Source organism: Chlorocebus sabaeus, chromosome 9 (genome assembly GCF_047675955.1).
Source record: "Chlorocebus sabaeus isolate Y175 chromosome 9, mChlSab1.0.hap1, whole genome shotgun sequence".
Taxonomy (NCBI): Eukaryota; Metazoa; Chordata; class Mammalia; order Primates; family Cercopithecidae; genus Chlorocebus; species Chlorocebus sabaeus.
Genome location: NC_132912.1, coordinates 22,974,884 through 22,999,257, shown reverse-complemented (window position 1 = coordinate 22,999,257; position 24,374 = coordinate 22,974,884). Strand labels below are relative to the sequence as shown.

General features: G+C 37.6%; 1 protein-coding gene across 2 annotated transcripts in view; it reads right to left on the bottom strand.

Moving 5' to 3' along the window:
• ARMC3 (armadillo repeat containing 3) overlaps positions 1 to 24,374 on the bottom strand; it is a 121,535-nt gene that overhangs the window by 49,052 nt on the left and 48,109 nt on the right. For both annotated transcript variants that reach the window (XM_008002495.3, XM_008002497.3), the window contains exons 8-10: positions 21,474 to 21,657; positions 8,249 to 8,401; positions 8,040 to 8,145 (exon numbers count right to left, since the gene is read on the bottom strand). In XM_008002495.3, coding sequence (XP_008000686.3) covers positions 8,040 to 8,145; positions 8,249 to 8,401; positions 21,474 to 21,657 — 443 coding nt within the window. The remainder of the gene's footprint in view (positions 1 to 8,039; positions 8,146 to 8,248; positions 8,402 to 21,473; positions 21,658 to 24,374) is intronic.

Below are 24,374 nucleotides of genomic sequence, written 5' to 3'. Positions count from 1 at the left end.
ACTTCTCCCATTTATTTTATCTATTAATTCCAGAGGATTTTTAAGGTAACATGCTAAATACGTTCTTCCAGAGGTCATCCTTAATACAAAACAAAACCTCCTAAAAAGGTATGAAATTAGCTATGTTATCTTGCAAGATACTCATATTATGAGTATTCTAATTCAAATAATCTAGAATTTTGCAACAAAGTGATATAAATAAGAATGTAAAACAAAATCTATTATACAAAGTCAAGAGCAAAAAATCAACTCTAGAGTAACCATAATAGCAATGAGATTTCTTACGTTATGTTGTCCAAGAGTATTACATTTATCATATCTGGTTATATAGCACAGAAGATGTCCAGCTACCAGTACAACGAATGCGTCAAAACATTTGTAAATGACTACACCTTAATAGAGGACAAAGTCAAACACAAGCATCTGTTAAACACACGTTTAGCAGTGGAATATTATCTCTAAAAGCACCATGTTGAAATGATTTTCAGATCGGAATCTTTTAAAAATGTTTTGAAAATATTATCTCAGGTACACTGGAGAGTGTTTCAAATTAAATTAACGTATGTTTCATTAAACTACAGAGCAGTCCTTCCATTACCTTTTTTGCCCCTCCCCCAACATCCTCCTAAATGGCCACTAGGGGTCAGTATGAAGACGCAGTTCCTTGCGTTGTTAGAAGGGAAAATGGAACTCTCCGAAAACGAAAAACCCTATGCAACAAAGACAATAGCTGTACAACCTCAGCAACATTAAGTGCAGCCTGTACATCAAGTCTACAACATGAACTTGCATTTTTCATGGGACTACGTTTTAATTTTGTAAATCACTGTGGATTATCTCTATGGCCAATGCTTCTTTAGTAAAAAGTATTCTAAATGACAGGACTCCTTATGTAAGTGGGTCTGTGTAACTGGCCAAGAAGTGTGCTCTAAGAATAGGGTGTTAATATTTGTTTTTCAAAGGGTGATGGGACACATGTCTAGCTATTTCATCTCTTCCTGTACAGGGATGGAGAAGGAAAAGTGAAACTTGTGGTTTGTATTTTGCTAACTTTAAGAGATTTTCCCCCCTTCAAAATGGCCATCGTCATTCCCTGCACTCAGCCTTCATTCCACCATGAAATATAGGCAATTCTAAGGAATAACCAATAGCCTAAAATCAATAGAATAAAAGAAATGGTAACAATAAATACACAAATACATTACCTTCCCGCCAACTTTACTCAATGGGAGAGAGATTTTTCAAAAGGTTTGAAAAGTGCTTTCTATTTCTGCTGGAGAAATTTAACATTCCAGGAAATCATTTCAGATCATGCCCCTCCCTGACAATACTGAAATGACTGATAAGGACTTTGGTCACTGTGAGTAAATGCAGCACTGATTTTTCTTGAAGCACTAGATGAAGTATTGACTTTTCTTGAAACACTGTGTGAAGTTCTGTATGTGGCATATGTTCTAAAGTTTTCTTTATGAATTGCATGGCATTCTTGGGCATGATACTCCATGAATAATTCTAATAAGTATTAAAATTAGTCAATGCTTTATTTCTATGTTAGCGAAGAGAATGTTTAACACTGAGAATACAAAATGACAAGGCATCCATATATAACGAGGACATTCTAAGGTTTCCAAAGCGCTCAAATGCACATCCATATAATTTGGGGGCATTCTGTCTGTTTGTGGAGTCCCTTTGGAGTGTACTGCTTACAATTTCATATTCCCTTGTGCGGTCCTGACCATAGGGAAAACAACAGCAAGACAGTTTCTGGGGAAGAGCTTTGTGTCTCTGGTATTGTAGAAGCTGGCAATGTGCCAGTAATCAATCAATTAATTTTTTTAGTCACCATCTATGTGCTAACATTTAGAACCTTCTTGGGTCACTGCTGTCATGGAAAGTCAAAAGGGGTACAAAAATTTAAAAATAAAAAGCAAAGAAATGGAAAGAAAAGGGTCTCTAAGATTTAGGGAAATAACTCAGTTCTTCGTGGGGATAGCATGGAATAATTTTGAAGAATCAGGGTTAATGTGATCTATATGTAAGCAAGGGACTTATGATCATGCATTTACTGTAACAAAACGTCAGTTCTCACTTTTCTATAGGTATTAAAATAATTGTAGTTATTACTGTTTATATTTTTATTTTGTTAATTGCATTTTATTTCCTAAGATAATTGCATCTTTTGAAAACTATCTAGCCAACATTTATACTAATCTTTATTAGTTCTGAACATTTATTCTAATTTTTTCATGGTTTACCAGTGGCCAAATTTAGTTAGCATTGCCAAAGGGAAGTGAAAAACACTGAACCCTTTTTCTTCTTGGAATAACTTAAACTCTAATTCTGATCAGATCCAACAGATGGCAGTGATGTTATAAATTAATAGTTTAAAACATTCTTTTAATATGTAGGGTCTGCTCCTCGGAGAACAATTCTCTCAGTACTTGCATAAATAATCTGGAACTTTGATATGATTAATTAGATAGAAGCATACAGGATAAATATAACATGAAATTTAGCTGAAAATAATATTTCCTATGTCAAAAATAAACAGTTTTCTCATTTCCAAAAGGCATTACAAATTGATAACTGTCAAAGAGATTAGCCATATACCAAGAAAGGCTATGTGTCCAAACCAACTAAATGGGTTACATTTTTCTATAAAATTCACTATTGCTTCTCAGTTTCCATTTTTATCTGTTCCTTTCTACGGGCATTGTTTTAGCCTTCTCACCTTTTATTTATTCACTTAAAAATAGTTTTACTTTGCTTTCTCCTTTCACTGCTAATAAGTGAATCTGGCTGCTCTTGTCTCCTTTGACTATGCCTTTATAAAAGGCATAGTTATTTTTATTCTTATTCATTGCCTTTTCATATTTTTACCCACTTTCAGTAATCTTTATTCTGTAGATAATAAAGAATTAGAAGTATCAATAGAAGGCTCTTACAGGGAAGCCTCCACTGTTGCTTCTGTTTTCCAAGTTATATAAAAACAAAGAAAACAACCCCTGATGATTGCTTTCTGTTTTAAGTAATGGCCATTATTGATTGTTTGACAACAGACTTTGTCAAAAACACTTTGTTTTCCTCACTGTCCTTTTACTGTTGGGGGTTTTGTTTTCGTTTTTTTGTTTGTTTGTTTTTTGTTTTGTTTTGTTTTTAAAGATGGAGTCTCACTCTGTCACCCGGGCTGGAGTGAAGTGGCGTGACCTCGGCTCACTGCAACCTCTGCCTACAGTGTTCAAGCGACTCTCATGCCTCAGCCTCCCAAGTAGCTGGGATTCCAGGTATGCACCACCACACCCGGCTAATTTTTGTATTTTTAGTAGGGACGGGGTTTCACTATGTTGGCCAGGCTGGTCTTGCACCCCTGACCTCAAGTGATCCACCCGCCTTGGCTTTCCAAAGTGCTGGGATTACAGATGTAAACCACCTTTGCCTGGTCATTTTTTGGTTTTATTTTTTATGTAAGCCTATTTTCCTTCAAATACTTACTACGGGATGGACACTGTTCTAGATGCTTGGGATGCATCAATGAATTAAATAGATGAAGGCTGCTCCCTTCATGGATGCTAGTCGTTGGTGTGTGTGTGGGGGTGGGGGGCGGACGGTGCAGGGAGGTGGGTGGTACAGAAAATAAATGATGATAAGTGTACTAGGTGAGTTACCTGCTATGTTAGAAAATGATGAGTATGTGAAAAGGGCAGCAGGGAAGGAGTGTTGAGAATATGCATGTGTGGGGTGCTATCTTAAGCCGTGTGGTAATGCTAAGTCGCTTCACCAAGGTGACATTGTAACAGAGATGTAAACGGGGTGAGGGAGGGAACCACAGGCTACCTGGGAAGAGATTTTCCAGGCAAGAGGGTGTCACTACAAAGACCTAATGCAAAACACTCCTGGAAGCGGAATTTACTTCCAGGATATATTTTATGTCTGTTTTACTCTACAACATTAGCCCATTTGTAAGTAAAAGGATTCCTTTTGTTAGTAACTTTTAAACTATCATCTCACACATCCATAACTCAAATACCTGGAAATTTCACATAACCACAACATGAGAATTATCTGTCGGGGTGGGGAATGGCCTCTGAGAAGCAAAAACGATGTACTTACAGAAGAGGCATCAGGCCCTCCTGTATGGCTTTTATGTAAAATTTGATAAAGCTGGTATCCAAGCTTTTCATGGACAGAAAGGATTTGAAAGGAACTCTGGCAGGGAGGAAGTTAGAGCTCTGCCAGTCAGATCCACTGATAGCAGCGAAAATGAAAAACTGACAGCTCTTAGAAGCTTGATAAGGAATCAGCAAAATGCATCGAAGGTCAAAGGAGCTGTCCCCCCGAATTTATACCCAGTGAGTGGGACAAGCAGACCCCCTTCCCCGAGGGGCCATGAGAATGCCGCCAAGGGTCACATGGCAGCCACTTAGTCAAAATGGCAACCATAACTTTCCCCACCAAAGTTCAATAACAGCGTAATTGGTTCAAAAGGCTGAGAGGGAGCTCAGTGCAGAGGCTCAAACCTGTAATCCCAGCACTTTGGGAGGCCAAGGTAGGAGGATTGCTTGAGCTCAGGAGTTTGAGAGACCAGCGTGGGCAACATGGTAAGACCCCATCTCTAAAAAAAAAAAAAAAAAAAGAAAAGAAAAATTAACTGGGTGGGATGGTGCATGCCTGTAATCTCAGCTACTTGCAAGGCTGAGGCAGGAGGATCGCTAGAGCCCAGGAAATTTAGGCTGCAGTGAGCTACGATTGCACCATTGCACTTCAGCCTGAACAATAGAGTGAGATCCTATCTGGGAAAAAAAAAAAAAAAAAAAAGGAGGTTGAGAAGGAAGGATTTTAGAAGATTTAAATTCAAACTTATCACAAATTTTTAAAAGTTTTTTTGGATTAAAAAAGTAAATTTTTAAAAACCCACTAAACTTGAGTATCTAGGAAACCTCATTCATAAAGAATACCAAATAGGTAAGATCTTTTGGCATGAATTAAGGTGATGCTCAGATTACTTTAATAAAGTTGAAAATATTCTACATAGGGCTATGAATGGTCTGATTATTTTATGATTGCTACTAAAATTGCTCATCATCATACTATCTTATTACATTTGAGTGTATTTTCTTGTTATGAGAAAGCAAGATGTGTGAAAATCTGAAATCAGATACATTAGACTATAAATTAATTTACATAAAGATTATAAAATTCAATTTTTGGATTATAAAAAGCTTTTAATAAAAAAAGGCATTTATTATTTTTACAAAAAGGGTTGCCACAAAGTACATTTCTCCTTCCCTGGGTTGATTATTTAATTTAGAAAATTTTGATCTACCCACAATTTTCCAAGCAAAAATCTATTACATAAAGGAAATTGCACCAACATTATATGTTACCATGACAACACCAGCGATTACTCAATGCATGAAATGAGCCTCCAATTCCAGAAGATGCCCTGAATCTAAGAATTAGAGTTTAAAAATTCATTTTAGGCACATTAAGATATGTGTGTAGGAGAAGGGCTGTAGGAGAAGGGCTGTAGGAGAAGGGTTACATTTTAACATACACAAAATTGGTATTTGCAATGCTTACGTGCATTTTTAAAAATTAGGATAGCAATGATCAAATATTCAAAGAGCTACCAAGTGCACCTGGAGGAAGTTAACTCTGGGTTCTTGCCTCCTATACTACTTATGTGTGACAGAAAAATAATTAGAAAATCTTGATTCCAACCACCCCAGCAGCAAAGCCACGATGCTTCCTGCGGAGATGATTGAATGGACAGCTACTAAAAGTGATGCCAGAAATACTCACCAATGCTGAGTTTAAGCTAACAGTTTTTAAAAGACGATCTGAGTAGAAAATTATTTTATTAAAAATAACCAATCACATTTGTTGTCACTTCCGTTATATTTGGCATTACTAATTAAACTCAAGGAGGCTTCTAGAAGGACTATGTGGCTTATTCGTGTTCATTCCTTTTGATTGACTCTAGAATCTTTTGCAACTTCAGTCTTCAGCATTTGGCATAAATCTGTCAAATTTGATTCCACATCCTCTTCAAAAGTATTCATCTTCAATATTTTTTTAGCTCAGAAAATCCCAAGTAAAAATTATACAGACCTCAAGGAACATTCAGAAAGCCACTTTCATTCATGTCCCATTTCCCTTACAAAACACAAAATTTAAAAAAAAAAACCAGAATGGACAGTATATAATAGGTTAAAGAAATAACTGCAATTAAAAATTTACAAAGAATAAAGTTAAATTATGTAAATAAAGTTGACTGTACTAGAGAAGTCAGGCATCATTTAGTCCTGACTGACCTTTCTATGGTAACAAAATGGAACTATGAATTAGATGACAAAAATCTGTAAAACAGATAATTAAACTGAGAGAGCAAATCTGAAGGCAGCCCCTTTTAGAACTACTTACTATCCTAATTTTCTATGATTTTATGTAAAATAAAACAAAAAATATAAGCCAGGCAAACTCACATCAAATCAAGACACCTATATGCTCTGGAGGCCTGTTAAAGTATTCTAGATCGTATACAAATCTAATTTGGACTGCAGAGAGAAATGGTTTCGTGTCTCTGATAAGATTTTTTTGCACCGTGCAACCATACTGGAAAAATCACTGAATATGCTATTTTCAAATTGCTACTTACAAGGACTCAATATTCCAGAAGTGTATGTGCTTTCATAGAGATAATGATGACCCTTAATTTAGGAAATTACTATGTCAAAGATTGTAGCTATTAAAGGAACACAGTTTTGTTTTGACACTTATGCATTTCTGTGATGTTTTTATCAGGCCGTTAGATTTGCAGTCATTCCATTAGGATCTTATAAAATATTTGTGTGGGAGAACAGAAAGGGAAAGAAAGGCTAAGAACTATTAAGTATGTGATGGAGGCCGAGGGAGATTTATTTCAAGTTAGAAAAGGATAATTTTAGCCACGATATCACAAAGCAATAATAAATGAAAGCTAACTAACATACCAAATGAGATGGAGGGAAGGCAAATAATTATTTTATTTATGGAAGTTGTCTTCAAGAAATTCTTACTGTTTTATAAGGTGGTCTTTATCTCCTATAGAGGAAAGAACAGACTTTGGAGTCTGACAGACCTGCATTGATTTCCAGCTCAGCTATTTTGATAAAAATACATACCCAGGAAAATTAAGTAAGCTTGAAAAGTCTCAGTTTCCTCAACTCCTGGCAGATTGTTCTGATCATTTTAAAAATGAGTATAAATTACATACCAGAGTGCTTGGGATACAGAAGGCATTCCTATTCCTTACCTTTTCTTCACAGTATTTGCTCATAATATGCTTTGGTTTGTTTGTTTATTTGTTCGTTTGTTTGTTTGAAGTGGAGCCTCGCTCTGTGGCCCAGGTTGGAGTGCAATGGCACGATCTCGGCTCACTGCCACCTCCACATCCCGAGTTCAAGCGATTCTCCTGCCTCAGCCTCCTCAATAGCTGGGATTACAGGCGCCTGCCACCACGCCCAGCTAATTTTTTGTATTTTTAGTACAGACAGGGCTTCACCATGTTGGCCAGGCTAGTCTTGAACTCCCGACCTCAAATGATCCACCCGGCTCAGTCTCCCAAAGTGCTGAGATTACAGGTGTGAGCCACTGCCCTTTTAAATGTTTCTATATTATCTCATGTTTATACCCTTTTAAGATGGATCTTTAAGCATTTTTCCAGATTTATCAAATGCTCATCCGATCTTGTCTTTAACATTTCCAGCATTATTCAGTCTTATTTGTAGAAGCTTCTGCAAGAGTCTTCCTGGTCCCTGAAATCAAATGGCCCGCACATTTTCCCAGCAAACTCAGAAACGGTTAAGATTTTGTGATATTTGTGGAAAACAGGCCCATCTGATGATTCTATTTTCATAAGGGATTCTGAAGAATAACCCCAAGATAGATCATCTGAAGCAATTCACAGACTATCATGAAAGTCAATAATTTAGCATGAGAACATCTTGGACTGCGAATTGTTCCACAAGTCAGTGTTGGGTGAGGATCTCTGAACTTACTTTGCATTAGCAGGGTTGCAAGTGGTTAGGTTTGCCAGGGCTAGAGCTGCCGCTTCCCGTACCTCTTCATTGTCACTTTTTAGCAACTGAATTAACTGTGGAATCCCTACAGAAAGAGAAAGGTAAAAAATGTGACTTTTAAAATGCCCATGTGCACTAGAATATGGTAACCTAAAAATGCTCAAAAGAGTTGTTTCCAGTTGGCTTACCCTGATTATTGAAAAAATCTTTGCTGCCTGAATTCTCACACATTGCTGAAATAGCTTGGGAAGCAGCAATTTTAGTTCCATCGTTTTCCGAACCCAAAAGGGCTACAAGGCACTTTTCAACCTCTTGTTCGTGAAAAAGTTTTCTATTTTCAGCTTTCATACACCAAAGAGAAAAAAAAAATCAGAATTTTAATGCAAAAACTGTGAAGTATTATTACTTTTCCATCCAAAGTCTAATAGGAATTCAAACCATTTGCTAGTTTTAGTACCAGAGTCTAAACTAGACAAAATCCACAACGGCTTAACTTTAGAATACACTAATTATGCAAAATGAATCACGGATTTTTTTCCTATTCCCTTGTATGAGATCAATATTAGGGCCAAGGAAATTCTATACTAGGAAAAAGGCAAGTTTTTGGATTTAGAAAGCACTGATTTAACACCCGTCATGTACCTGACCTGGTACTCAGTGTTCACACAGGCTATTTGTTCACTAAGGACAAAATCCAGTTTATTTGATGGTTCTTTTAAATATAAAACCCAATATTGGAAGAATGCCTAAGATGTGCAAACTGGTGAGCTGGATGCTTACAACCTTCAGGAGAAGAGCAGAGGAGAGAAGAAAGTAAAAATGAGTTGTAAAGTATGATCCAAGTCTTAAGAAATTTATAGTCTTATATCAAAATACAATCATCATTTTTTTCTCAAACGACAATACATACTTAAGTAGCAAACATTAAAATAATTATTTAATTCCCAGCACTTTGGGAGGCCGAGGCAGGCAGATCACGAGGTCAGGAGATCGAGACCACCCTGGCTAACACGGTGAACACCGTCTCTACTAAAAAATACAAAAACGTAGCCAGTCGTGGTGGTGGGCACCTGTAGTCCCAGCTACTCGGGAGGCTGAGGCAGGAGAATGGTGTGAACCCACAAGGCGGAGCTTGCAGTGAGCCGAGATCGCACCACTACACTCCAGCCTGGGTGACAGAGCAAGACTCTGTCTCAAAAAATAATAATAATTATTATTATTATTTAATTAAATAAAGTTATGTCTAAGTACATACCATTATATTCATCCCATTTAAAACACTAAGTTTGAAACCAAAGTATTTTTAATGCTCTTTTGTTCCCTAAACATTGTTTTCTCTTGGCTTCGTTTGATTTTTTAATAAATAACAATCTCATTACTATACTAATTTAAATACTGCATTAAGCTAAATGAGAACATTAAAATAATTTTTTGTTTTCTGTTCTATTAGTTCTAATTTTTTAATGTTCTAGCTGATTCTAAAGAAGTTCCTCTTTATTAAAGTATGTTCTAGAAAAAATATATTAAATCAAACTGTTTTGATGAAATAAAGAGGTACCAGAGACTAGTATAAAAAGAAACAACCTACAAATAATTCCTTGCTAAATAATTTGTTTCCTTCAAAAAATTGTCATTGACTTGATTATTTATGAGTACCCTTTGTAAAGTTTATAAAATTAACCTTTATAAATTCTATTTTTGTGATTAAAATGGAAGAATGTGTGATATGCACTCAAGATATATAAAAGAATATTCTATTAGAATAAGAATCTTTGCAAAAATGCTGATAATAATTTAGATTACAATATTTACATGTGGAACTGGTTCATTACTTACAGGTATGTTAATTAACTTGGTTTTTTTTCAGAAATATTTTCAGAAATTAACATCAGTTAGGTTTCCATTGTAAAGTTATGATTTATCCCTTCCTTCAATGATGACTCAAAAAAACCATCCTTTTTCACAGAAGCAGTATCACATTTAGATGGCAGCATATTTGCAAATACTTTTGGCCTTTGTTCACCTGATACACAAATATATATTAAGCAATCTGGCAATAACTGGAATAGGCTAACTTATTAACGCTCCTGCTCATTCACTTTAAACCAATCATGAACCATATCCTGTAGTCCTATCATTTTAATCTCTTGGTTCCTTCCTTTCATTTACCATTAGAATTCAGGCAGGCCATAACTATTTTTCATAAAAAAGTTTCAGTTAATACTTAACTCTAAAGTATGTGGCTCCGAAAATGTTTTAAATATACACAGTTCTTACCAATTTTCTCTGAATAAGTAATATCCAAAACTTTTCCAGAGTCTCTGACCTAAAATGCTTAGATTTCTCATTTAGATTTCCCCGATGGCTCTAAACCAAATTTTCTAAATAAAACCCTCTCAGCATGGATGCTATCAGGAAAATTGGCCAAAATGATTAATTTGAAAAAACGAACTTTGGAGTATGTAGTTGTTGCATTCAGAAAACAGTATATTTACAATTATTGAAAAGATTTTTTAAAATAATCTAAATAGACACTGAGGACAATTAGTTTCTCAACCTTGCTGGGAGTGTTCTCAAAATGCAGCTGTGTTCACTAAACCTTAAAAATGCTGACTGCAGCGTGGCTGTAATAGATTTAAAAGATGAATTAACATATTAACTAAATACTTTCCTTGAATTGCTACACCAAGAAGTATTTGTGTTTTAATTGCACAGATCATAAAGATGGCAAGATATTTATGCTACTAGTAGCATAATGTTCTTTAAAAATAATGTTTGTTCAGTATCCCTAAAATAAAACGCATAACGTTTTCTTACTGGAAACAAATCTCTATGTAATGATGCTTTCCTTCATCCATTCTCAGAAGTTGCTATTGTGCCACTTTTGCTCCTGCTGAGATGTTAATGCCAGTTCATAAACCTCATGGCAACACGGTAATTAACACCTTCCTCCTACTGGTACCAGGTCAAAGGCATATTGATTTGGGCTTTCCACAGTTGAGATGCATGTTAAAACTTTACTCAATAAACAAAACTTAAATAAAGTGTGTTTACGGGTTTGGATATTTCAACTGTGTTTCTGACATACAATGACAATGCATGACCTTGTCTAAAAAAATATTCTTGTGATGATGGGAAGTAAAAATAAGTATATAAATTGCTATTGATAGTTACATTGTTTTAATAACAGAATACGGAGCAATTTTGTCAAAATCTACATATAAATGGAGTTTTCTAACTGTGGGAAATTTTTTAAACTTCTTCATGATTATATGCTTTCAATACAAGAATATTAGGAGATAGCTTTCTTATTCATTGTTAAGTTTTTAAGAGTTTGCCACTGTAACTAATATAAAATAAGACATGTCTGGTTAAGCTGGCTGAGGTCAAGGCAGGCAAGAGTTGATATACAAAGTAGACAAATGATAAGGTGTGGCTGTGTCCCCAAACAAATCTCATCTTCAATTGCAGTTCTTATAATCCCCACATATTGTGGGAGGGACCAGGTGGAGATAATTGAATCACGGGGGGCAGTTTCCCCCATCCTGTTCTCCTGATGGTGAGTTAGTTCTCACGAGATCTGATGGTTTTATAAGGGGCTTCCCCGCCACTTTGCTGGGCTTTCAGTCTCTCTCCTGCTGCCCTGCAAAGAGGTGCTTACTGCCGTGATTGTAAGTTTCCTGAGGCCTCCCCAGCCCACAGAACTGTGAGTCAATTAAACGTTTTTCCTTTATAAATTACCCAGTCTCAACTATTTCTTCATAGCAATGTAAGAACAGACTAATACAACAAGAAATACAGGTAGCACCTGAAAAGATGGCAGAATCTAGAATCCAGGCAGGAGGAAGAGGTGGATATGGTAGATCTGGCTAGATAATAAGAGTTAAGAGGTAAATAAATCAACCAAAATAGAGAATAATTAGGCAGTGAAAAAGATTTAACCTATCTTCCAGCACTGGCCTCAAAGATACTAGTTCTGCCCTAATATTGTGTTCTGGTCAGAAGTGGGCAGTACTGCCCAAAAATGTCATGGCTAAGGCAGATCAGAGTCCTTGGGGGAAATTCTGCTTCTGGAATGGACAGATTTTCTCAAAACCCTGCACTTCCAATCAAAAGAGTGTTCACTTGTAATAATTTATTGGGATATGTGAACAGAGAGAAAGTTTGAATCTTCATGGAATCATCTATCTTTCTAGAGGTTCCAAGAATCAAGCTTTCAGACCAGATATCTCCTAGGCTATAAGAAAATTAAACCACTTCTGCATTCACTGAATTGGAAGACCCACCTGGCATACTTTTTCAGTTTTTGTAGAGTTGCCAATGATGAAAACAATTTAAGAAGGAGGCTATGTGAGAAGGGATGGAGGAAGATTACCAGTTAAATAAGTTGAATTATAAAATGGAAGTTTTCATAGTAATAGAGGAAACCTGCAAGACCACAGTGAAGGAGCCCAACTGTAATACAGATGGGCAGTTGGTTGAATGATGTTAAGGTAGAGCTGGGAAATGGAGGTTCTGCTCAGCAATGGAAGTTAACTTTTGTGCTGTGCTTGTGTAGTATTCCAATGAGGGTCAGGTTACTTTAGTTCACGCACAGGTTGTTGCTTTAATCTACCGTGGTGGCAACAGGTGAAAGTCTAGTGTGAGAAAACTGGTAGCAGATGTAGAGCAGAGTGGGCTATACTAGGTTAAAGCAAGAGGAAGCAGGTTTTTTAATTTCTTAAGGACATAAAGAGAAACAAGTTATTTTATTGACACCTTGAAAATTAACAGAATTAGAAAATTCGAGATTTCCTCTAAATCTAGCCGTTTGAAGAACATGGATACCAATAGGTCAAAACAGCATTTCCCAAACCAGAATCCAGACAAAAGGCCCAAACCAGAGCAAATGAGTGCAAAATTATGGTCTAACAAAGTTATACAATCCAGAGCACAAGGGAGAGTATATGAGGAAGAACAAATTGATAACCAAGGGCCATGTGCTTGTGTAAAACAGAAGAATCTCTAATGCCAGGTGGGGCTGTCTGGATTTGATCCTGCTTATTCTAGCTCAAGCATTATTAACCTGGGGTCCATGGATTCAGAAGACAGGTGGGCTTCGGGCAGTCCATGAACTCCCTGCAATTGTATGCAGAATGTAGTGTATTTCTACATTTTCGGAAGGTTACTCTTTGTTCAGATTCTCAAACTTAACACTCCCCAAAGTGGAGTGTGGGCAGTATAGTTGGATGTGCTTGGAAGCTGTCAGAAGTACAAGCAGGAATTCAGAAGACAGGTCAGAATTAGAAACAGATTTGGGATTCATAAGCAAATAAGGAGGCAGCTGAAACATTAGTCATGAGTGAGAGTGCTCAGGGAGATTTTCAAGAGAACAAGACAGAAAACAGAAGGCAAGTTTAGTATTGAAATAAGCTGAGGAAACTGGTAAAGGCGAAGGTTGGTCTGGTAATTTGGAAAACAGAGGGGGGCGGTTTGGAAACCAAGGGATAAAGGAGTTTACAGGAAGAGGGGGCAATCAACAGTGTGGATTCACACCCAGAGGTCAAGTTAAAAAGAACTGAAAATGCCTCTGCAGGATTTAGGAGTTGAGAGGTCAATGTCAAATTCTACAAGGACTATTTTGGCAGAATGGTGGAAACAGAAGTCAGGTGCAGCAGGTGAAATGATGGAGATGAGCTGAGTAGATGGGGCTATTTAAAATGGACTGATAGGTCAAAGAGGTTGATAAGAAAAGGAGAAAAAGAGGACCCTGGGGCAAGGGGAAGAGAGGAAGAAACAAATTTCCACAAGTCACCCAGGCCACAGACAATGAAGGGCCCCTTAGAAAGCTGTGAACTTCTATCACCTTCTTCTTATATAAACCAGTGGGATCAGGAGAAGATAGAACTCTGGCGTTGAAATACTGCATTATGGGAAAGTCTCCTCGTCATCCAAAATTGGGCTAAAGGAGTCCATTGCCCTCTTAATGGATGGGAAAACAGGCAAAGGGCACCCTGTAGGCTTCATCTATTCATTAAAACCAGGCCAAGGCAGAGTCCTCTGCATTCCATGATGAGCCTTAAAAACCAAAATTATGAAACACTGCATAGAAAGGAGAACAGAGATGGTCTAAAAATAAGTATTCATGGGGAAAAAAGATTAAGTGAAACAAAAACAAGAATCCAAAGTATAATGGAAAAAACTAGCTTCCTGAATCAAGGGAAAAAACCATGACTCTAGAGATCAAAAGTCTTGCCTGGGTAGTAGAGTGGAGAGGGGGACTTAGACATATTTTGGCAAAAATTTCAAACTCGGGATAAAAAATTCTACCTTAATATAGAAAAAAAATCATATATGCAAAACTAATGGAAATCAGCCTTGAACACTACAAAAGCAAGCTTCATTGATATGTTTTTTGTTTTTTTGAGATGGAGTTGCGCTGTTGTTGCCCAGGCTGGAGTGCGATGGCGTGACCTCGGCTCACTGTAACCTCTGCCTCCCGGGTTCAAGCAATTCTCCTGCCTCAGCCTCCCAAGTAGCTGGGATTACGGGCACATGCCACTATGCCTGGCTATTTTTTTTGTATTTTTAGTAGAGATGGGTTTCGTCATGTTGGGGCCAGGCTGGTCTCGAACTCCTGACCTCAGGTGATCCACCTGCCTCGGCCTCCAAAAGTGCCGGGATTACAGGTGTGAGCCACCGTGCCCAGCATCACTTCTATAGATATTTAAGCAGAAATATTATGATGCAGCAATTCCAAACCCAGTTAAATTGTCATGTATGTTTGAAGGCAACAAACCTATTCACAGGTAGTCAAGTCTCAAAGCATATCACTATTGGATATATCTTAAAAAAAATTAACTGTGTACAAAAAAATTTTAACTGAAAAATCTACTCTGGTTAATTTGAGAAATGAATCAAATAAAATCATAAGGACAGGTAAGCTTTATTATGAGAAATTGACAGCAGTTACTGAAACAGATTCAATATGTATATAACTCTAAATGACAAATGTGGTTAAAATTGAATGTAATGACAAAGTGATTCTTAAAAAAGAGAGACTTTGACCAGGTGTGGTGGCTCATGCCTGTAATCCCAACTCTTTGGGAGGCCGGGTGGATCAGTTGAGGTCAGGGGTTCAAGACCAGCCTGTCCAACATGGTGAAATACTGTCTCTAGTAAGAATACAAAAATCAGATAAGCATGATGGCACGCACCTATAATCCCAGCTACTTGGGAGGCTGGGGCAAGAGAATCGCTTGAACCCAGGATGCGGAGGTTGCAGTGACTCCAGAGATCACTCCACTGCACTCCAGTCTGGGCGACAGAGTGAGATTCAGTCTCAAAAAAAAAAAAAAAAAAAAAAAAAAAAAGCTTATTAGAGAGGGGAATCTATAACCTCTTATTGATCTTAGAAACATCAGAAAGGGAAAGAATTGTGGAAGCAAAATTGCTAAATATCTAAAATAACTATAGTAACTTTATCTTTAAAATAACTATTTATGAAAGTTTTTAAAATCTATACAAAGAAATGAACAGCATAGAAAAATAAGCAGAAAGCATAAAACATAAAACATGATGTCAGAAATAAGGGCAAATATAGTAGCTCTAAAAATCTATTTCTTTGCCTTGCTTTTTGGACCTAGTGGTAGTGAAGGTTTCCCAATATTGCTAATCTCTGGGGACCTCATCATCTCTTGCTTATTCCCTTAACCCTAATTATACTTGTGAAAGTATTTCCTTCGTTTGTCTCTTTTAAAACTATCAAGAGTGTCTAGAATTTTTTTTCTGCCAAGACCATGTTTGATAATACATGGTAATCTTAATATCAAATTAGGATCAAAAGCTAAAGAGCAATAAAAGTGAGATTAAAAAATCAGTAGTGGATATAAAACATAAAGCAAAGTTATTTAATATAAAATTGCAAGTCAAAGACCGATCACGGTGGCTCACGCCTGTAATCCCAGCACTTTGGGAGGCCGAGGCGGGTGGATCATGAGGTCAGGAGATCGAGACCATCCTGGCTAACATGGTGAAACCCCCTCTCTACTAAAAATACAAAATATTAGCCGGGCTTGGTGGCAGGTGCCTGTAGTCCCAGCTACTAGGGAGGCTGAGGCAGCAAAATGGGGAGAACCCGGGAGGCGGAGCTTGCAGTGAGCCAAGATCACCACACCGCACTCCAGCCTGGGCGACAAGAGAAAATTACAAGAGAAAATAAAAATAATATAGTGGGAAACTTCTAACATACTACTCTTCATCTGTGATAGATCATATAGCTAAAAAAAAGAATAAGGATAAAACTGTACAATATAATTTATAAAATTGAACTAAAAGATAATCAAACTCTGCTTTCTACAGGAAATATATCTTTTTGTCTATTCAGAAAATATTTATTCATTCCATCCATTGTTTATCCTTATCTTCTGGAACAACACTTTGCATATAGCATGCATATGATAAATGTTTATTTAAATAGTAAGCAGAGTGTGCCTTTCCAAGATTTAATAGAACACTTGTACAAATTGATCCTGTACCAGGCCTCAAAGAAAATGCAATACTAGTCCAAAGCAAAGTTTGCATTTTTAACTATAAATGAAAAATATTAGGATGTATTATTGTTATTATTACTATTATTAAGGGTCTTGCTCAGTTACCCAGGCTGGAGTGCAGTAGCATGATCACATCTCACTGCAGCCTCAAACCCCTGGGCTCAAGTGATCTTCCTTCCTCAGCCTCCCAAGTAGCTGGGACTACAGGTGCACAACACCATGCATGGCTCACTTTTTAAAAATTTTGTGTAGAGACGGGGGGTCTTGCTCTGTTGCCTAGGCTGGTCTTGAACTCCTGGTGTCAAGTGATCTTCTCACCTCAACCCCCCAAAGTGCTAGGATTACAGGTGTGAGCCACCATACCCAGCCCCAAAATGCTACAAACTAAAATGAGGAACTTTGAGCTCTGGGTCCTGACTGAGAAAGATGATCTGGGGGCTCCCTGCAGGTCCTTCCCTCAAAGCATTGGCCCAATATGCTAATGTAGTTAAGAGACTAAAATACTTGCTGCATAAGACTGAAATGGGAAATAATGATAAATTAACCTATCTATAGTAATATAAAATGATGGTGCATACTTATAGCTTTCATAATACTTATCAACACATTTCAAGGAGGGTATAATAAACAAGAGGATGTCCAGAAGAGGCAAGAGAATGATCCCAGGATGGCCTGAGGACATGTGTGGAGAGAGACTAAATAAGATCTGAATTCTTCAGTCTGAAAAAGTGATGTTTGAAGGGAACATAATACAATCACAGATGACATACATGAAGTAAATACAGTTAGTTATTAGATTCTAACATAAAGACTGAGGAGACACAACTTGAAACTGGAACGTAGTTATTTTAGAACTAACATAAGAAGGTAGAATCAGAAAACATTAAGTGCCAGAAAGGATTTAAAGACCATCTGCTTGAATTCCTTTGTATTACAAATAAAGAATCAATTTCAACAAATGATGCTAGGAAAAATTTATATCTACAGGAAAAAGAATGAACTGGGACCATAATTTTATACCCTATATAAAAATAAACTCAACGTATCAAGACCTAAATGTAAGAGCTACAACTACGAAACTCCTAGAAGAAAACATAGGGCAAAAGCTTTATGATATTTGGTAATAAGTTATTGGATATGACACCAACAGCAAACAGCATAGGCAACAAAATAGATACATTGGATTGCATCACAATTTAAAACTTTTGTGCATCAAAGCACACAATCAACAGAGTGAAAAGGCAACCCATAGAATGGGAGAAACTATTTTCAAATAATATCTGATAAGGGGTTAATATCCAGAATATATGAAGAACTTGTGTAACTCAGCATCAAGAAAACAACCCGATCAAAAAACGGGAGAAGGACTTGGATTATCTCCAAAGAAGATATGCAAGTGGCCAATAAGCACACAAAAAAGATGCTCGAAGTTGCTCATCATTAGGGACATGCAAATAAAAAGCACAATGAGACAGCACCTCACACCCATTAGGATGGCTACTATCAACAAACAGAAAATAGCAAGTGTTGGCCAGGATGTGGAGAAATTGGAACTCTTGTGCATTGGTTATGGGAATATAAAATGGTACAGCTGCTACAGAAAAAGATATGGCAGTTTCTCAAAAAAATTAAAAATAGAAAATGGGTGTGGTGGCTCACACCTGTAATCCCAGCACTTTGGGAGGCTGAGGCAGGTGGATTGCCTGAGGTCAGGAGTTCGAGACCAGTTTGCCTATCATGGTGAAACCATGTCTCTACTACAAATACAAAAATTAGCTAGGTGTGGTGGTGCGCACCTATAGTCCCAGCTACTCAGGAGACTGAGGCAGGAGAATCGCTTGAAGCCAGGAGGTGGAGGTTGCAGTGAGCCGAGATCACACCATTGCACTCCAGCTTGGGTGACAGAGTGAGACTGTCTCCAAAAAAAAAAAAAAAACCTAAAAATATATTTACCATATGATTCAGTAACTCCACTTCTAGGTACATATCCAAAAGAATTGAAATCAGGGACTCAAAGAGGTATCTGTACACCCACATTCTTAGCAACATTATTCATGTTAACCAAAAGGCAGACGCAACCAACTGTCCATCCAGGGTTGAAAGGATAAACAAAATGTGGTCTTTACAGACAATGGAATATTCTTCGGCCTTAAGGGAGGAAATTGTGATACATGCTACAACATGAATGAACCTTGAGGACATAATGCTAAGTGCAATGCATTTGCAAAAGGAAAAATGCTGTATAATTCCACATATATAAGGGATCTAGAGTCATCAAATTCATAGAGATGAAGAATAGTGATTGCCAGGAGTCTGCATGAAGAAGGAGTGGGAATTATTGTTTAATTGGTGTACTTTTAGTTTTGCTAAATGAAAAGATTTCTATGGATGGACAGCACCACAAAAATGTGAATACATTTAATGCCACTGAACTTTACACTTAAAAATGATGAAGATGGTAAATTTCATATTTGTATTTCACCACAATTTTAAAAGCAAGAATAGGATTGATTCCTTTTCTTCAAGCAAAACCGCTCCATTTCTTGGGTTCTCCATTCCTGTGAATGGCACCATTTTACTTGCGGCTGTCTAAGCCAGAAACTTGGCCTCATCCTTAGTGTGGCCTTCCTCGTTTTTCAAGTAACATAGTCATTCAAAAATACTCACACATGTGCTGGTGGTTCTCCTTGCAAAGTGCCTCGAGCCAATCCTGAACACCACATCTCTGTTTCAGGGCACCTTCACATCTCACCCAGGTTACTACAGCAACCCCCTTTTGGTCTTCTGTGTCTGGTGCTAAATATTTCCAATCTCTTCTCCACTTTGCAACACAAGTTCTCTTAAGTGAAAATCTGTGAAGTTCCCTCCCTTCTCTGAGTAACTTCAATGGCTCTTTGTTGCCATTAAAATAAAGTCCAAAATCCTTAACTGGGCTAATAATGTCCATGAGCACTGGGCTCCTCACTACATGCATAGCCTGAGTGTTCCGTGTTCTGTGGCATTCTGGTCATTAGCCATTCTGAAAGCTTTCGGTTCGGGAACTTACCATGTTGTCCCTCCTCTGGCTTTTATACACAGTGGTCTTTCTCAGAACCACTTCTCCTCCTCCATCCCGTCTGAACCTTCTTTGACCAGACAATTTATCTTATTTACTCTAGGTCCTAGCTTGTTAATCACTGATTTCAGGAATATTTTTCTGATCCAGATCTGTGCCGGGAGCCTTCCTGGGTGATCCTGTGTTTCCATCATTAATCACTTTGAACACTGCATTGTGATTGCCTGTTTACTTTCCTGTTCTGGGCGAGGGCTCAATAAGAAATCATGAGTAAGTGAATATATACATTGTTCTAGAGAAGTTGTAGTTCACCCAAAATCACTTAAGTAGGTCATTACAATGCCAGTAGTGGAACTAGTACTAGAACTCTAGTACCAGGAACTCTGTCCAGCATACTTTCCAGTACTATGGCACTATGGTAGGCATCATCAAACTACCACCTCAAAATGAGTAAGAACAGACTTAGAATGACCCAGCCACATTTGATACATATAAATACTCTCCAAAGAGACGCTGTGATATGCAAACATTTTAGGTGTGACATTGCCCATGTCTCCCCATTTTACTTCTCTTTGGGTCTCAGTTAGCTAAGGACTGGGATAGAAGGAAAAGAGAACTGACCAGCTATGATAATGTCTAAGTTCCATTTGATAGAATACTGGATAAACCAACTTTTGCCAATATTAAAAAACCTTGATTTCATAACCAGTCTCTCAAATAGGCATTTATATTGTAACTCATGAGGCCCCTCTATGCACACTACATACTGGACAGTGAAATCTTGCTTACTGCATTAAAGCTTTTCCTTGAAGAAATCCAGTGTGTGCTGAAAAGGAAGTGTTTCCCATAGTATACACATAGATAGATATACAGATGTGAGTATATGTTTAGATATAAATCACTTAAAATAGTCAATGCTGTCATCATTTATAAAAGTAGTGGTGCAGAAGGGGAAAAATAAAATCACATCTTTTATTAGATAAAAGACTCCAAATACACATAAATTAAAACTATAATTTCATCTTCTGTACTTGTGATGTAACTAATCTCTCATATTTTACAGATTTATGTCAACTTGTCACTGAAATGCAAATTGTATTATGTATATAGTATGAGCATATTGTTTTTCACAGCTATGTAACATGGTGCTACTAGACTCCAGCTGAAACTTGGAAATTACTTTATAGATATCATTGTGAATGGGGATTTCTTCAATGCTTTCAGGTTCACAAACAATACATACATTCTGTATAATTCCAAATTCAAGCAAAATAAAGGCTTAAAACTTAATATAGAAATGAATTGTTTTTTGAAAAATAGGATAATGAAATCATATTGAGTTCTTCATATCCCTGACAAATCTCTAACTCATTGGAAGTGTGAGATGAGTTTGGACTTAAGTAGTAAATATAGCACCATTCTCAAATGGTTTTTTAAAAGCAGACAAATACTCTAGGGTTTGTTAGTACTAATCAAAATTGAGACAAGAGGAATTATATATGCTTTGTTTATATAAAATAAGACATGGCAGGGTGCGGTGGCTTATGCCTGTAACTCAGTCAAAGTGGGCAGATTGCTTGAACCCAGGAGTTCTAGACTAGCCTGAGCAACATAGTGAAACCATGTCTCTACAAAAAATACAATTAGCCAGGCATGGTGGTGCACGCCTGTAGTTCCAGCTACTAGGAAGGCTGAGGTGGCAGAATCACTTGCAACCTGGGGAGCTTGAGGCTGCAGTGAGCTGTGATCATGCCACTGCTCTCCAGCCTGAGCAATAGAGCGAGACCCTGTCTCAAAATAAATAAAATAAAATAAAATGAGACATACGATCATAAGCTGCTTTAGTAATGGCTTTTGCTGCATTCTTCTGAATATCAGGAATTGTAGAGTTTTCTGCAAATGACAGGAGCTTTTTAAGACCCCCTGTCTGCTGAATCTGCACCATAGTATCCATGTCTTCAAGGCAATTGGCTATCACTGCAAGTGCTTCTATATGAAGGTCATTCAATTCCTAATAACAAAAGCAAATACAACTTTAGAAAGTTGTACTAAAAGAAAGGTACATTTCCCAAATTTGACTACAAGAGGAAATAAAGTCAGTCAGAACACAGTGTAATGAATTTTGTTGTGACAGAGGCCCCAGGGAACAGGAGTTCTGCTTATCAAAGTAACATCACTCTTCTTGGCCGTGTGCCCTGTCTTTTCTCCTTTCTCTTACTCCAAAATGTGTTATGGATAAAAAGTAATGCTAGGGAGGAAACTTCCAGAAATGGTAGCCAGTGAAGTTGCTCATACAGTCTTCCACAAAAAACAATTTTGAAATCTGGAGAAAACAGTTTTTTAAAAGCAAGACAGAAGCTGATGAAAATATATACTTTAAAATAATTTGTGACTTGTAAGAGAAGTATTGCGAGTGTGTGGCCATCTTGCCTGAGGAAATCTACTGAATCCCCACAGCTATGGAAAACTGCAGTTTTACCTAAATAGCTAGGAATGTAAAGGGGAAATCCCAAAAGTGAGAAATGTTCGGAAGGATAATCCACCATCATGAAGGGAAGGAACTCACTTTCAAAGCAAATACATTGTGACCAACGTTCATGGAATTCACTGGTTTTACCATGTTGCCCACCATCCTGAAGCAGCTGTCTTGATAGACTGGCCTTTTGAAGACTCAGTTACAGCACCAGCTAGTTGGCAATACCTTGCAGGGCTTGGGCAGGGTTCTCCAGAATGCTGTATATGCTCTGAATCAGTGTCTACCATATGGTGCCGTTTCTCCCATAGCCAGGATTTGTGGGTCCAGGAAGGGTAAACATCACCTAAGAATTTTGCATCTTCTTCTGGGGTAAGCATTGGGAAATATTTGGTTGTGTATAGGATAGTTGTATCATGTTAGGTAAAAGTATGATCTCATCATTGTCTTTATTTGAAGATTATGATTTAAGATGCATATGGGTACCAAATTGACAAGGAGAAAACTTGCGATGAATTTTTATCTGGGCCACAGTACTCAAATATTTGGCCAAATATTATCCTAGATGTTTGTGAAAGTACTTTTTATATGAAATTAATGTTTAAAACAGACGTTGAGTAAAACAGATTACCCTCCATGATGTGGGTGGACCTCATCTAATCAGCTGAAGGCCTTAATAGGAAAAGACTGATCTACCTGGCCTCAGAGGGAATCCTGCCAGTAGAGCACCCCTGGACTCAAATTACAACACTTCTCTGGGTCTTCAGCCTACTGGTCTAACCTGTGGATTTGGGACTTGCCAAGCCTCCAAAATCACATGAGCCAATTCCTTAAAACAAGTACCCGCCCACCCCCCTCCAACACACACCCACTGATATGGTTTGGCTCTGTGTCCTAACCCAAATATCGTCTCAAATTGTGATCTCCAGGCAAATTAACTAACATAATCCCCATGTGTCAAGGGAGGGACCTGATGGGAGGTGATTGGATCATGGGGGCAGCTCCCCCATGCTGTTCTCGTGACAGTGAGTTCTCATGAGATCTAATGGTTTTATACGTGTTTGACAGTTCCTCCTTCACATGCTCATCTGCTGCCATGTAAGATGAGCCTGTTTCTCCTTCTGCTATGATTATAAGTTTCCTGAGGCCTCCTCAGCCACTAGGATCTGTGAATCAATTAAACCTCTTTTCTTTATAAATAACCCAGTCTCAGGTGGTTCTTTATAGCAGTGTAAAAACGGACTAATACACCCATATACACAGGCACATGTACAATATACATGCATCATGTTGGTTCTATTTCTCTAGAGAACTCTAATATATGGTATAACTCAAAATCTGAGTATAAACTATTCCCAGACCCCTGACTGACCACTAAACTATACATGCATGGAAGATATCCCAGGAACCCTGGTGAAAATAAAGAGGCAAGGACTACAAAGCATTATATCTTATCCTTGAAGAGGGAGCTGTGCTAGGTGAGATTTATTAATTTACTGCTTTTAAATACGGTGCATTCCTCAATCCATGTGCAGCTCGTCTGGCGGAGTGCTGAAACCTTACTGGTCTGAGGTGTTAGAGGTCAGAGCCTGAGACTGATAGAGGAGCCACAGGTGACTGCCAAACTGTAGAAGCTCTGGGGAGACCTCCATGGAGTCAGGCTAAAAACAGCAGCAACCAGAAACTATAAGAACTGAGCAGAGATACCAGCTGCACCACTAGTGAGACAAAGTGTGTAGTTCACCACCTACTAGACCAAAATAGCCACAATCCTCAGACGGGCACAACAGAATCTGGAATCACTAGAAAGTATTATCTACAATGCTCATTCTTAACCATGCAAAAAAGAAACAGGAAAGTGTGACTCAAAGTCAGAAAAAAAGGCAGTCAATAGAAATCTACTCTGATAGGGCCAGATGTTGGTGGATTAAGTAGTTAAAGACTTTAAAGCAGCTATGATAAATATGTTAACAGAGGAAAGCTCAATAGAGAAATGACACTTCAAACATGGAAATTTAAGACTTGAAAAGTACAAAAACTAGAAAGAAAAAATCACTAGATGGACTAAACAGCAGAGTAGAGATGCCAAAAGAATCAGATAAATTGAATAGAGATAAAAAGACATTATTTAATCCAAAAAATTGAAGAAAAATGTGCAAAGCTTTAGAGTCTTGTAAAATATCAAGCGAGACACCATATGTGTAATTGGGCTCCAGAGGGAAAGAAGGAATAGGAAAAATATTTGCATACATAAT